The sequence below is a fragment of the Mus caroli genome, chromosome 4 (assembly GCF_900094665.2).
Source record: "Mus caroli chromosome 4, CAROLI_EIJ_v1.1, whole genome shotgun sequence".
NCBI lineage: Eukaryota > Metazoa > Chordata > Mammalia > Rodentia > Muridae > Mus > Mus caroli.
In genome coordinates, this window is record NC_034573.1 from 125,524,144 (window position 1) to 125,537,901 (window position 13,758).

General features: G+C 40.5%; 1 protein-coding gene across 5 annotated transcripts; it reads left to right on the top strand.

Moving 5' to 3' along the window:
• The first annotated feature begins 889 nt into the window (after positions 1-889).
• Positions 890-13,752, top strand: Srsf10 (serine and arginine rich splicing factor 10). Of its 5 annotated transcripts, XM_021160168.1 has the most exons (7): positions 1,214-1,410; positions 3,644-3,748; positions 7,119-7,222; positions 8,375-8,537; positions 8,868-8,921; positions 9,074-9,175; positions 12,484-13,752. In XM_021160168.1, exons 1-7 carry the CDS (start codon positions 1,346-1,348, stop codon positions 12,542-12,544), a joined length of 654 nt encoding a protein of 217 aa, XP_021015827.1. In that variant the 5' UTR covers positions 1,214-1,345; the 3' UTR covers positions 12,545-13,752. The 5 variants fall into 5 exon arrangements, with proteins under 5 accessions (XP_021015821.1, XP_021015822.1, XP_021015827.1 ...); XM_021160162.1 differs by lacking the exon at positions 12,484-13,752 and having other exon boundaries at positions 890-1,410; positions 9,074-11,164; XM_021160163.1 differs by lacking the exon at positions 12,484-13,752 and having other exon boundaries at positions 1,190-1,410; positions 8,871-8,921; positions 9,074-11,164.
• The last annotated feature ends 6 nt before the right edge of the window (positions 13,753-13,758 follow it).

A 13,758-nucleotide genomic window follows, 5' to 3' on the forward strand; every position in this document is an offset into this window, starting at 1 on the left:
CAGAGGCAGGTGGATTTCTGAGTTCGAGGCCAGCCTGGTCTACAGAGTGAGTTCCAGGACAGCCAGGGCTATACAGAGAAACCCTGTCTCGAAAAGAAAAGAAAAAGAAAACACACACACACACAAAAACAATAAAAATCTAAGTGTATTGCCCACTTGTGTATGGGTGCCCTAGGAGGCCAAAGAGGAAACTAGTTACAAAGCACTGGGCCCGCTCCCTCAACGTGGGTGCTAGGAACTGAAAATTTAGGTCCTCTGGAAGAGTACCTAGAGACATCTCCCAATATTCCAGGAGTTACAGAGAATTGTGACCCACCTTGTAAGCTGCCCGAGGGGCGGGGCCAGAAGAACGAGAGGGGGGCGGGGGGATAGAGGGGATGAGGCTCTAGAGAGAGGGAGGAGGGGAGGGAGAAGAGAGGAGAGGAGAAAAAAGAAAAGGAGAGGGAGAAAAGCAAACCAGCCAGCCAAGGCTTTATATAGCTGGGGAGTCCGATGATGAGGATTGAAAGTTGGAGGGGGACTGGAGCAAGAGAGGGGGACGATGGGCCGGGGGGAGTGGGCAGTGTCTGTCTTAGGGTGCAGGCAGGTCTGTGGGAAGACACTTGGCTAGCAAATCCAAGGACCTAGATTGGATCCCCAGAAAACAAGAGACAAACACCACCTCTTCAAGGCTGGAAAAGGGGTTCGGGCACTTTGCATGTGAGCACCAGAGACAAGGACAGCAGGGCCCGGGTCTCACGGGGAGGGGGTTGCGTGCCTAGGTGACGCGGGTGTGGAGCAAAGGCAGAGAGTGGCACGCACTGCACGCCGAAAGCTCTGCCCCTCCCCCAAACCCCACAAAGAATCTCTAAGTTCCTCTCGCTGGCCAGAGATCTGATAAGAAGCCCAGGCGGATTCCGGAGCAGCCTCTAGCTGGCTCCGAGGCTCCCAAGCCCGGTCATGGTAGTTTAACTCGTGCGCTCGCCGAGACGAGGAGGGATGGCGGGCTCAGCCGGGCGGGAAAGGGCGGGAAAGCGCAGCGCTAAAGAAAGAAAGCGGGGGAGGGGAGGAGCCCGCGCCTGGAGCCAATGAACGACAGCGAGGCCGCGGCGCGCGCGTCAGGCCGGCGGCGCGCGCACGCCCAGAGATCTCGCGGGAAAAAGCCGTTGTCCCCGCCGGTGCTGCGGGGCGGGAGGTGGGAGGGGGCCTGGAGGCGGGAGCCAAGTCTCGCGAGAAGAGGCAGTTGCCGTAGCGGAGCCCTCTGGGTCTGTGCGAGTGTGGTGTGAGTGGATGTGAGCCGCCGCCGGAGCTGCGGACGGTTTGCCCGAGCCCGTTAGCGCCGCCGGCCCAGAGTCCCGCCGCCGCCATGTCCCGATACCTGCGCCCCCCTAACACGTCTCTGTTCGTCAGGAACGTGGCGGACGACACCAGGTGAGCGCACCGAAGTAGCTACTGCGCGGGGGAGGGAGGCCGCGGGCGCCGGGCGAGCGGCGGCCGTGGCGCGGGGGAGGGGCGGGGCGAAGATGGCGGGGCCCGCGCCGGCTCTAGGCCGCGCCGCCGGCCTGCAGGAGCAAAGGCGGACACCGGGCCGAGCGCCGGCTAGCGAGCGGGCGTGAGGGCCGCGTGGCGGGCATTCGGGGGCCCCCGTCCTCCCCCGCGTGCTCGGCGGCTGGGCCGGGCCGGCGGGGCGGACGTGTGTGTCCCTCATGGATCCGACGTCCACGTTCCATGAGGTGCACGCCCCCCTCGGCCTGAAAGGGATTTTTGTTGTTGAAGAAGGGAAAAGGGTTGCCAGGCAGGGCGGCCCAGGCCAGCTCTCGGGGAAGCCGAGGCGGGAGGATCAGCGCGAGTCGGAGGTCAGCTCGGGCTACGAAGTGAGAGCCCCCTGGTTCCCGAGTCAAAAGATAGAAAAGATGCGAGTGGGATAACGGGATTGCGGAGGGAGGGTTTGCAGCTCCATCTCCCCCATCTGTGTGGATGGTGATGAGTGGATTCGAGATTGCTGTGGGGGAGAGGAGTGGTTGAGATTGGGGCGAGTGTAACAATTTTTCGGTTAAATGGAGTGATCCACGTGTTTTCGCGGAAATCTCTTTGAAAACGAGGTGCTGGAGAGACCGTTCCCGTTAGGAACCTTCGTGATTAACTTGGGTGAACGGAGGCGGTACTTTTAATAAAAGTCCGCCTTGTCTCCGGGCGTAGCCCCAGCACTCAGAAGACCGGTCTGGGAGTTCGAGTCTCGCCTGGTAAAGGGCTTTGTTTTCACAGCCCTTTGCTTTTGAATTGCCTTCGGAATTTTTCAGAAGAGATTTTTATCACGGGATTACTCTTTGTGTTCGTACAAAATAAACTCCGAAGAAAAACTGAGGTTTTGGTTTTTTTTTTTCTTGTTTTGTGGAGTTTTGTATCCTCTTGTCATTACGCATAAAACAAAAGTGGTTAATTAACGACTTAAAATTTTTTCCCTTTTGTCGTTTTAACACTTAAGTATGAAGTATGTAGATATTGTGATGGTTTTATTTCAGATTTTTAATGGCTGACCCTGTTGAACAATTTTAGCATAAGCGGGGATATGATGGGAATGCTTAATGCTGGAATTTGGGTTCCAAACCAACTTGACTAGAATGAGACCTGCCTTAAAACAGAAATATACAATACTTTTCAGAATGCTACAATATTTGATGATTTTTTTTTTTTTGCCATTTATTCATTTTTTTAAAGACAGTTTCTTTGTAGCCTTGCCTGACCTGGAACTCACTCTGTAGACAGGTTAGCAGAAATCCTCCTGCCTTTGCCTCCCAGAGTGCTGGGAATAAAGGTGTTCACCACCAGCAGCAGTCTTTCAGTTTTTAAAAGTTGAAGGTATGCCGTTTATGAACAGTGAAGACCCGGTTTTTAAAATTGTAACTGTTTACTGATGTAATTTAAAATAGTTATAGGCTTCAAAGCACCGCCCCATTCTCTTCCTGGAGACAGGATCCCAGTCAGATATAGGCTATATGATTTGACTGGCTTTGAAACAAACTACTCTAACCTGTCTTAGCCTTCCCCACCCTGGGTACTGGTATAAGACACTTACCCGGCACTACAGAGTGCTTCCCTTCCACACTCCTTTTCTAACTTAGACTGTAGACCAGGCTGCCCCTGAACTTGTAGCAATCCTCTTAATCTGGTTTTGCAGTGCTTGGAGTTCAGGTGAGCTACCACCCTTGGGTTTTATTTTTGTATGGCTTGTTTGTTTGGCTTGGCTTTTTTGGCAGGGTCTCACTGACCTTGATTTATCTGGAACTCTCAGATCTCTACCTCTGATTTCACAGTGGTGGATTTAAAGGTGAGCTGCCTTTTGTATGGTGTAATCCCCACCCCGAGATGCGTTGTTTATCTTTGGATTTTCAGAACAGAGTTTCTCCATGTAACTAACCCTAGCTGTCTTGGAACTTCCTCTGTAGACCAGGCTAGCTTCAGACTCTGCCTCTTGAGTCCTGGAATTAAAGATGTGTGCCACCTTTGTAGCTCAGAAAGCTTGTTGGCAAGGGCAGGGTGTAGGGATCCATGGGTTATATGCTATTATCCACCACAATCCTTCTGTTCCTTAAGGTGATATTGAAATGTGAACATGTTCGGGAATGTGAGCATAAAAAGTTTGAGTTTTTTCATGATGTTTTAGGTCTGAAGATTTACGTCGGGAATTTGGTCGTTATGGTCCAATAGTAGATGTTTATGTCCCACTTGATTTCTACACTCGGCGCCCAAGAGGATTTGCATATGTTCAATATCCTTTCTTCAGATGGATGATTAGTGAGGGGTGTTGACGTTTGAAATTCAAGTTTTTATGTAAGTGGTAACATAAAAAATAGTCTTTTATCTTCTAATGTCTTATGTCTTCAAATCTTTTAAAATTTCCTGATTCATTGCTCTTATTTCTTAGTTAATCCAAAAATAAACCTTTAAATTCCCATCCGTGCTGCTGAAACTCAAATCAGTGATTATAATATGTGATTTTTTTAAAAAAAAAAATTGAATACAATGGTTGCTACCATCTTTGATATAAGTCAAATTAAAAGTTAATATGTTCTTGTTCTTAGCAATTAAAGTTTAGTAATCTTGTTTGTTATTTTGAATCACTTGATCGAAAACAAATTGTATAACAATGAGGTAAACTTCTTTAATATTGTCCCCTAATTTGCTGTCCTCTGTTGTTACCTCAGAATGTAAAGCTGTACAGTTATGGAGACCCCAAAGAGAAAGCATGAAAGAACTTTTAGAGTAGAGTTCAACACTTAAGGCAAGTAGACAAGCCAAAGACCTCTTAAGGATCAGGCTTGAAGAGAAGGGAGAGTTTGGGAAAAGAAAAAATAAAGAAAAGCTGGAAGAAGGACAAGCCTAATGGGAGACAAAGCCTCGATTTATCCACAAAGGGGGAAAAGGTTGTTTTTCAAAGTTAAAGATAAAGCCATCTGTCATATTTGACCAAGCATCTCATGACAAGTCCTTCTGACAAGCACTAAAAGAGTTAAAGGTCAAGATGAAGTTGAATGATGGCCAAGATTAAAGGAGTCATACCTGATGTATCCTACAGAATAACTACTTTCTTTTTTATTATTTTTTATTTTATTTTGCAAGCAGTTAATTTTCATAATTATGCCGGTTTGGTCTAGTGACAAAACCTGTAACTTGAGTTTGTGTGGGCCTTTGAGATTGTGATTGTGGTCTTGTATGAGTGTATTTTCTCCTAGCTTATCAAGTTAAAGTTATAGCAAAATAAAACATTGTTAAGTTTAAAGTCAGCATAATTTGATTTTAGACCAGTTCATCAGAGGCTCTTTGTAATATGAGGTACTAAAATCCCAGTCACAGAGCCCTGTGTAAGGGAGAGACAGGTGCATGCACTTAGACAGCTGGATGGTCTAGGGTTGAGCCACTAAAAATAAGTAGCAATAGGTCTTTTTGGTTTGTTCTTGTTTGTTTGTTTTTTGTTTTTGTTTTTTTTTTCCTAAGTGGCTGCTGGTTCTGTGAATCCTGCTGTCCCTGCATGGCTTGGCACAGGCAGAATATCAGTTAGCTCTACATGGACTGCAGAAGGCCACCTTCATGATATGGGTCCTAATCATGGTGTGTGGGAAATGAGCCTTGATCCCAAGGTCCAGGAGATTGTGTTTCTGACCTGTAAGGTCATTTCCTTGTCCAAGAAAGTGGAGAGAGGAGGTGTCTAAAGCTGTGAATTTCAACCCAGGAAACTTTTCCTATTCCTTAAATTCATTTTCTTGAAACTCTGACCTTATAAATTCCTAGTAAAGCTGAGAGGGAAAAACCTAAAGCTGCTCATGGGTGGTCAGGAGAACCTTGGGGATTCGTTGTGAAACTTAAAGGATAATGCCTTATCTGACTTCATAAATGCATTGATCCAGTCTGGTTTATAATGTTCGGGATTTGTATGGTGTGAGGTGGCCTGGGAACAGTGTCAGCAGTAGTTTTCCTCAAGAGTATGCTGTATTTGAACAGTAATGGGTTACACAAGGAGTCCAGAGTAGTAAGTAAACAGTAAGTTAACAGGTTTGCCAGTTTAATATTTTGGGAACACAAATATTTCTTGGTGACCAGTACCTGGCTTCGCTTAATGCTACTGTGTCTTCCATGACTTCCTGGTTTAGCCTTCTCTCCTTATCCTTGCCTTAAGAGGTGGGTGAATTACAGCTCCTTGTCCTCTAGGCCAAGATTCTGTGTTTAAGGATAGTACCCAAGAATGCTCTGCTCACATTCATAATCTTTGTAGCTCTTAATGTAAGTCATTCTGAAACTATACTGTCTCTTGGTGTAACAAAGTAGTACAATGTACACCAAGTGAACTGATTCCTGTTAGTTTAGCACCTAAGTACAGTTAACCTTGAGGGATGTTTATAGCATTCAAGGTTATAAACTATCAACCATTTTACAAAAGTTGAAAGCACAGTTGTTTGAGATTTTGCAAAAAAATCTCTCCTGTTTAACTTATATGTAGTGGCCTCAGAGAGAGAGCTTGAGGCCTATGGCCCTTAATTATGTTTGGACAGAAAGTGGAAGTCTAGTGATAGGCTGAGACTGTTTATATATCTAAGGAACAAATATGCCAGCCTTGAAGTTAATGTGTCACTTTGGGGGTATTTTCTTAATTGGTGCTCCAAATCTGTATTTCCAGTCATCTGAGACATTGAACTGGATGTGCTTAGAGTGATGATTTTTAGGATGTAGTAAAAATCTGTTTTCCAAAAGTCAATTCTTTTTGGTCATGGTCTTAAGTGCACTTGTCTCTCATTTGAATGATGCTTTTAGAAAAGATGTGCTTAGACAAAATAACGGTCAACCTAGGGTTTCTGTTGCAGACATGGGGGATGGCTACAAGGCAGCTTAGTTTCTCAGATGAAAATTGAGTGCCAACAGTTTTTCTATTTAATGCGGGTAAATACTGCCATGACTCAAATGGGAAAACAGCCTGACATTCTTTTGCAGGAAGCTGCATACTTAGTGTCATAGTTAGGCCTTTTTAAGCTAGGAGTCCTTTTGCCACTTGATAGTGTGCTTCTACAGTCTGCATGGATGTCATGTGCATTTGGCATAGTGACTGAGTGTATTGCTTGATTCTGCCTATAAATGACTAGCATGCCTATCTTGTGTGGTGCAAGGAAGACAACTACATGAAATAATATTGCCTGTATCTGGTTTTAAGTTAATGCTTTCTTTTCTGGTAAAGCATACTTTGCTTGCTTACTTAAGAATTACTGGCATTTTTTTTTTTTAATTTGAAGTAATATGAAAATCGCATTTTGGTTTTATTGTAAGAAATTTTTTGGTATCCAACAGATTTGACTGATTTGTTTTTCTATTTTATCAAGTTAATTCTTAGTACATGGGGAAGTTTTTTATAGTGTACCTTGGTAGTTCAGTTAAAGTAGATCTTATTACAACACGTATTTACATGTGTGTCTTAAAACTGTATACCATAGAAGATTACGAGTGTTTTTAATGCCTGTAGTATTAATGGCCAAGTCAACCAAATAATCATGAAGGGTCTAGAGGAGCGATACTGAGAGATTATGAGTTGTTTCAGACTTCACAAACCATTATCAAAGTTTACAAAACTTCTCAAGCCCCTTAACATTTAGCACATTTGAGGATGTTCGTGATGCTGAAGATGCTTTACATAATTTGGACAGAAAATGGATTTGTGGGCGTCAGATTGAAATCCAGTTCGCACAGGGGGATCGGAAGAGTAAGTATAAATACCCATGTATATGCCTAACGTGCATGCAGTGTGTTGCTCTTTAGGCTTAAGGTTTTTTGTTATTTTCTTTCTAATCTCCCCAAGAGCTTAAAAAATTAATTGGGGGGTTGTGTAGGTACATAACTATGGAAATAAATTCATAGGATTAGACATGGAAAGGTAACTAGGTTAAACCTGGACTAGATCTTATATTAACATTTTGCTCTGGTTATGCAGGTATACATCATTTGTCAGCTTATAACAGCAGGACTATATATAGACTTTGGAGACTTGTAGACCTGGCTTTCAATTCTGACTCCGCTGTTAGATTTACTACAAGACGGGTTAATATGGCTGTTGAAGAGTTACTAAATCAATGTTTGCTCCATTTAGCTTTCTATGCATTGATTCTCAGAGCTGCATAGTTCCACTTTACTGTACTTGGTGTTACATATTCTTTATAGGCCAAATCTTGCATTTCATGTACTCTTGCGGTGTCAGTTCCTGGAGTCAAAAGTAGTTAACATGTTGATTGGCAAAGTAATTGTGAGAAGACATTGAAAAAAGCCAGTGACTTATTAGTGCTAGTTTTTAACATTAAGCACTGTCTTTTTGGTTTTTCGAGACAGGGTTTGCTGGCCTCAAACTCAGAGATCCGCCTGCCTCTGCCTCCCAAGTGCTGGGATTAAAGGCGTGTGCTACCACGCCCAGCTTCTAGTTATGATTCTTACACCAAAAAAAAAAAAAGAGACAATCTTGAGATACAAAACACATTATTCCATAGTGTAAGATGAAGAATGCAGTAATGATCCAGGTATGGTGACATACACCTTTAATCTCAACATTTGAGAGTTTGAGGCCGGCCAGGCCTATAGAATGACATTTTTATTTTTCTCAAAGACAGGACTGGGAAGATGGCTCAGCTAAGGGAAATAACTGCTTCTAAAGAATCGGGTTTGATTTCCAGCATCCACATAGTCCTAACAGCCTTCTGGACTCTGGGCAATGTATACATATGGTGCACAGACATATATGCAAACATCACCCATACACATAAAATAAAAATCTTTTAGAGGAAGAGTTCAGGAATGTTATCCTTTAGTATGGCGGTTTAGATACTAAAGTTTTAATTTTTCTAAGTATTTCTATTCTGTTTCCTAGCACCAAATCAAATGAAAGCCAAGGAAGGGAGGAATGTGTACAGCTCTTCACGCTATGACGATTATGACCGATATAGACGCTCTCGAAGCCGGAGTTATGAAAGGAGAAGATCGCGGAGTCGCTCCTTTGATTATAACTATAGGAGATCTTACAGTCCTAGAAAGTAAGTGTGGTACACAATGATCTGTTGTTGTTTAATGTTTGTAGCCAAGTATAATGGCATTAACCTATAATCCCAGCCACTCAGAAGACTGAGGTGGGAGGACCACGCAAGCTCAGAAGTTCTAAGCTCACTTAAACAATAAAGTGTTGTAAGGCCCTTTCTTTAAAGGAGATATTTGCTAATGTTTTTTTTTTTAATGCCTTTTCCTTATTTTTAACTATGCATCTTGGATGCTTCATTAAGGTTAAAGTTATTTTTGCTGCTTTATTTAAAAATTAAGACTATAAATAGACATTTGTCACTGTTTGCTTTTTCTGGTATGCTTTTTAGCAGTAGACCGACTGGAAGACCACGGCGTAGCCGAAGCCATTCCGACAATGATAGGTAAATAATTTTGCTTTGAAAACAACTCATTTTTTTGTTTTTGTTTTTTGTTTTCAATTTCAGAGTGATCTTTTTGCTCTAAAAGTGTAACAGATTTGATTAATATAGAATCTAATTTTTACTCTAATTGTATCTCTCCTCTGTTTTGAAAGATTCAAACACCGAAATCGATCTTTTTCAAGATCTAAATCCAATTCAAGATCACGGTCCAAGTCCCAGCCCAAGAAAGAAATGAAGGCTAAATCACGGTCTAGGTCTGCATCTCACACCAAAACTAGAGGCACCTCTAAAACAGATTCCAAAACACATTATAAGTCTGGCTCAAGATATGAAAAGGAATCAAGGAAAAAAGAACCACCTAGATCCAAATCTCAGTCAAGATCACAGTCTAGGTCTAGGTCAAAATCTAGATCAAGGTCTTGGACTAGTCCCAAGTCCAGTGGCCACTGATAGTATAAATTATGATACTTCTAGGCATGTATCATTCATTTACTCATAGTTTGGTATACTTAAATTAGCAGGAATACAATGTTGCAATGATGCGTTTAAAAACAAACAAACTTAACTTGTTAGTTTTCCCTGTACTGGGCAATGGTTATAATTAAAATGATATGCTGTTGAGAAGCCACTCTTAAGAGTCCAGTTTGTTTAATGTTATGGGCAGCTACCAATTTGTGGTGTCTCTGTATATTTTTGTAAAGATTCTCATTTTTTATGCTTGAAGTATTTGGTGAAAAGATGTTGGTTGACCATAATTTGCAACATTGTCTTATTAGAAATAAATTTTCATATCCATATTTGGTAGAACTGTTAACCTAGAAATGTAGCTTGCTAATAAGATAGAATGATACAGAAGTGAAGTGGTAGCCACATTACAGCACTGACTGCTCAGACACATTTAGGTTCAGGGTGGACCTTTATGTCTTGTCAAGATGTCTAAGCCCATGATGATTATTTATGATGCAATGTGGAATAGTTCTTTTGTTAAATCCACCATCTGGGGATTGATGCCAACTGGGTTAAATAGCGTTTTCAGGGAGACTACCCTTTTCACTGAAACATGGAGCCTTCACTGCTTTCCCCACCTCAATCCCTGCTGGTTTCTAAGATTTGGAACATTAAAGCATAAGGGAAAACCCTCCCCCCCCTTAAGTTGTGAGTGAGTAAGTGATCACAGAAACCATTGTAAGGGGAAAAGACTGTTCTTAGCATAGTTGCTCTAAATTTAACTATTGTTGATCATTGTTATTTAGGGGTTTTATTTTGTTGTTTGTTTTTTCTGTTAGAAACAAGTGAACTGTTTGAAAATACATTTTTGTTTCTTTATATGCATAGTGTAAAACAAACTGAATTTTGATGCTCACAGCACATGCCATGTGCATTTGTATCAAAATCTGCCTGTTCTTCATAGGGGAGGCTTGCTCTTCACACCTCAGTTTATTAATGTGAGACAGGCTGAGAAGATAACACTCCTAGGTGATTTTGTGGTGCCGTGGATTTTTGGGGAAAGTTGAGTTTTAAGCAAAAGCCACATCACTTAGTTTTTGGTAATGTAGGACATGACTAAAAAATAACGAAATGATACCTTTAAATATTTATAATTTCTAGTATTTCAAGATTGTTTTGGAGGCAATAAAATGACTTGAAATGTCCGGTGTCATTTCAGAATACAAAGCTAGTGTCTCTAAGATCTTAGATTCGTTGCTTACAGATGTGAGTGAAGATACTGTGGGGGATGATCCTCCTAGAGGATTACCTTATTTTTCCTTTCAATTTTGTTTTTAGAAATTTAGTCCTTGCTTGTAGACAACAAAAGATGGTTTTAAGAACTGTTTGTGGAATGTGTTTGGAGGGTTAATTCTAGAACCTTTGTATATTTAATAGTATTTCTAACTTTTATTTCTTTACTGTTTGCAGTTAATGTTCTTGTTCTGCTATGCAATCATTTATATGCACGTTTCTTTAATTTTTTTAGATTTTCCTGGATGTATAGTTTAAACAAAGTCTATTTAAAACTGTAGCGGTAGTTTGCAGTTCTAGCAAAGAGGAAAGTTGTGGGGTTAAACTTTGTATTTTCTTTCTTATAGAAGCTTCTAAAAAGGTATTTTTATATGTTCTTTTTAACAAATATTGTGTACAACCTTTAAAACATCAATGTTTGGATCAAAACAAGACCCAGCTTATTTTCTGCTTGCTGTAAATTAAGCAAAGATGCTATAATAAAAACAAAATGAAGGAAATAATGATTAACTGGAATTATTATAATTCTGAATGAGTCTAAAATAATGCAAATTATCCTCTGTAGCTTTAGGAATATTTTAATCAGTCTTGACATTAGGCACAACTGCCCTACTCTGGGAATGATAGAACTTGCCAGAAATCTACGTCTTTTACATAGTGCTTAAGAAATTTCCTTATGTCAAAATCATGTCAGGATTGTTCATGAAACCTCTTGGGTTAAATAATAGAAGAGGTTATTTAGTAGTATTGGTAAACACTAAGATGAAAATTTGGGCAAGCTAACTATAAATTTATATTTTCATTATTACAAAGAATCCTGCTCATTCCCCTTCCTGAACAAGACATACTGGGTGTTATGTTTATGGCATGGTTTAAATTCTTTTTCATTGTATGTTGGTGAGCATTTAAATGATAACCACTGCCGGGAGTGGTTTCAGTATTTTTTTTTTTTTTATTGAATTCTAGCAATTTTGAGGTACCAACTATAGCTGGTAGTTTATTATTTATGCTGTGCCAGACATTGTTCAAGAGAGCTTATTGATTAAAAGTTCACTCTTCACAACACCTTTGAGGAAGATTTGCCCCACATATCAGGAAACTAAGGCACAGAGAAAAGGCTGTTAATGGCAAGAGTCAAGATAGGAGCCTCACTTTGTTTTTTTTTTGTTTTTGTTTTTTTTTTAAAAGAAACAGTAGTTGAAGAGGTAGCTCAATAAAATTATGCTTAGTCTCTAGAACTAGAAGGCCTGGTGCTGAAATTTTTTGTCAATTTATTTTTACACTGTTAACTTGAAGCTTAGTGTTTATGAAATGGTAATCAACATAGCTTCACAAGGACTATATACATACAGTTGCACTTATAATAGGAATCTAATGATATCAGGTGAGGATTTTTACATTTTTTAAGCTAAATTTGTATCATATGAAGTTCCACAGTCAATAAGACTCCTCTGTGCATAGCAGTGGGCTCTATGAATAGGATAGTCCTGTCAAGATTCAAGTGAAGGCTGCCACTTCACATCTCTTCTTACTTAAAAATCTGCTTGTTTGTTTGTTTGTTTGTTTGTTTGTTTGCTTTTTAATAAGCCGAGTAAGCAAGAAGAACAGTGAGAGCTCATGCTTCAGTGAGAAAGGACAGGTGCTACATAGAGTGTGAGCTGTTAAGTTACAGCCTAGGGAAAAGACCTGGGAACTACTGTACTAGTCTCTTGAAATTTTGGCCCAGTAAGCTGCTACATCCAGTTCAACTAACAAAATCCTGTATACCACAGAGAAGAATAAAGAGAAAACCAAACTGACAAACATCCTTCTTTTATTTAAGACCAAACTGCAGCTGGAATACCCAGTACAGTTCTGCTTACTACACTTCAAGAAAGATCTGAAAGCGGAAAAAAGAACCAAAGAAGGGCAGTTCAAGCGACCAAAGGGTGGGTGGAAGGTGCTGCAGTATGAATACTGTACGAATATTTTGACTCTGGTCTGAAAAGATAAAAGAATTATCGAAAACTACATGGAATAATTGAAGTCNCTTCAAGTTTGAAAGTAAGCATTTTAGGACAAATAAAAGGAAATTCAACTTTGTACTTGTGGAAACTAATCCCTAAATATGAACAGGTTTATATTGACTCATGGGTAGCCGATCCATGATAAGTTACTGGAAACTAGGATGTCTGAACATCAAGGAAGACAGCCATAGTCTCTAACAGTGCCTCTCTTGGTCTGTCTCAAATTAAATTGGATGGTAAAGGTATGGTCCAATATAAAGTTTTTCCTAGTTGTCTCTTAAAAGTCAGTTCCACTTAATGCCAATGTTGGCAAGTCTTGCCTTTGTTTATNCCAGTGCCAGTATTTTCTGCTTAACTGTTTGTTTTGTTGGCATCTGAGTTTATTTACTTGTATACTACATACAGTTTACATCTAACCACTCCTTCCCAGGCTAATTCCACTTATACTTGATATCCACCCACGAGGGCCCATCTCTTCTCAACTCCTGTGTAGACAGTATGTTCANCGGATATTTATTGAACCCTTACTGTGGGCAAAACATACTGGATAATTGGAGAGGAGAACAGATTTCCTTATTTAGTAAAACCTACTGAGCACAATCTAGTGAATCATTACAGTATAACCTCATTATCTTGAGGTGTATTATGGTAATATTTTATACCACTCATATCCTAGTGTAATTATAAAACCCAATATACTATCAAAGAAAAGTAATTTTATGGTTGTCTGCCATTTAAAAGTATCTAGCATTTGTTGTATCCCATTACTACAAATAATGAAGAAAACCTGTGATAAGCTGATCTATTGTGCAGTGATTAATATACTAGAGTAAGATTTAAGTTGTTAACTCTTGGCTCTGTCAAGCAAATAGGTAATCCCCAAAATAACAAGTATTTAACTTTACATTAAAGCATACCCTGGGTGCTATAATTAGATTATTTTGAGGCAGACAGCTGTTATCCCAATGGACTTAGTATATTCTGTATTGAAGAAAGTGTTTACCGGATAAGACTTTTTAGTGATCTACTTGTACATTTTATAGGGGACATATTATGTGTATAGTTAATAAATAACTTTATAGTGTCACAAA

Excerpts from the sequence above, each read along its gene's own strand:
- Srsf10 (XM_021160162.1), top strand. The coding sequence starts at position 1,346 with ATGTCCCGATACCTGCGCCCCCCTAACACGTCTCTGTTCGTCAGGAAC. Across the intron at positions 7,223-8,374 it reads CGCACAGGGGGATCGGAAGA|CACCAAATCAAATGAAAGCC; the intron begins GTAAGTATAAAT and ends TCTGTTTCCTAG. Across the intron at positions 8,538-8,867 it reads AGATCTTACAGTCCTAGAAA|CAGTAGACCGACTGGAAGAC; the intron begins GTAAGTGTGGTA and ends TATGCTTTTTAG.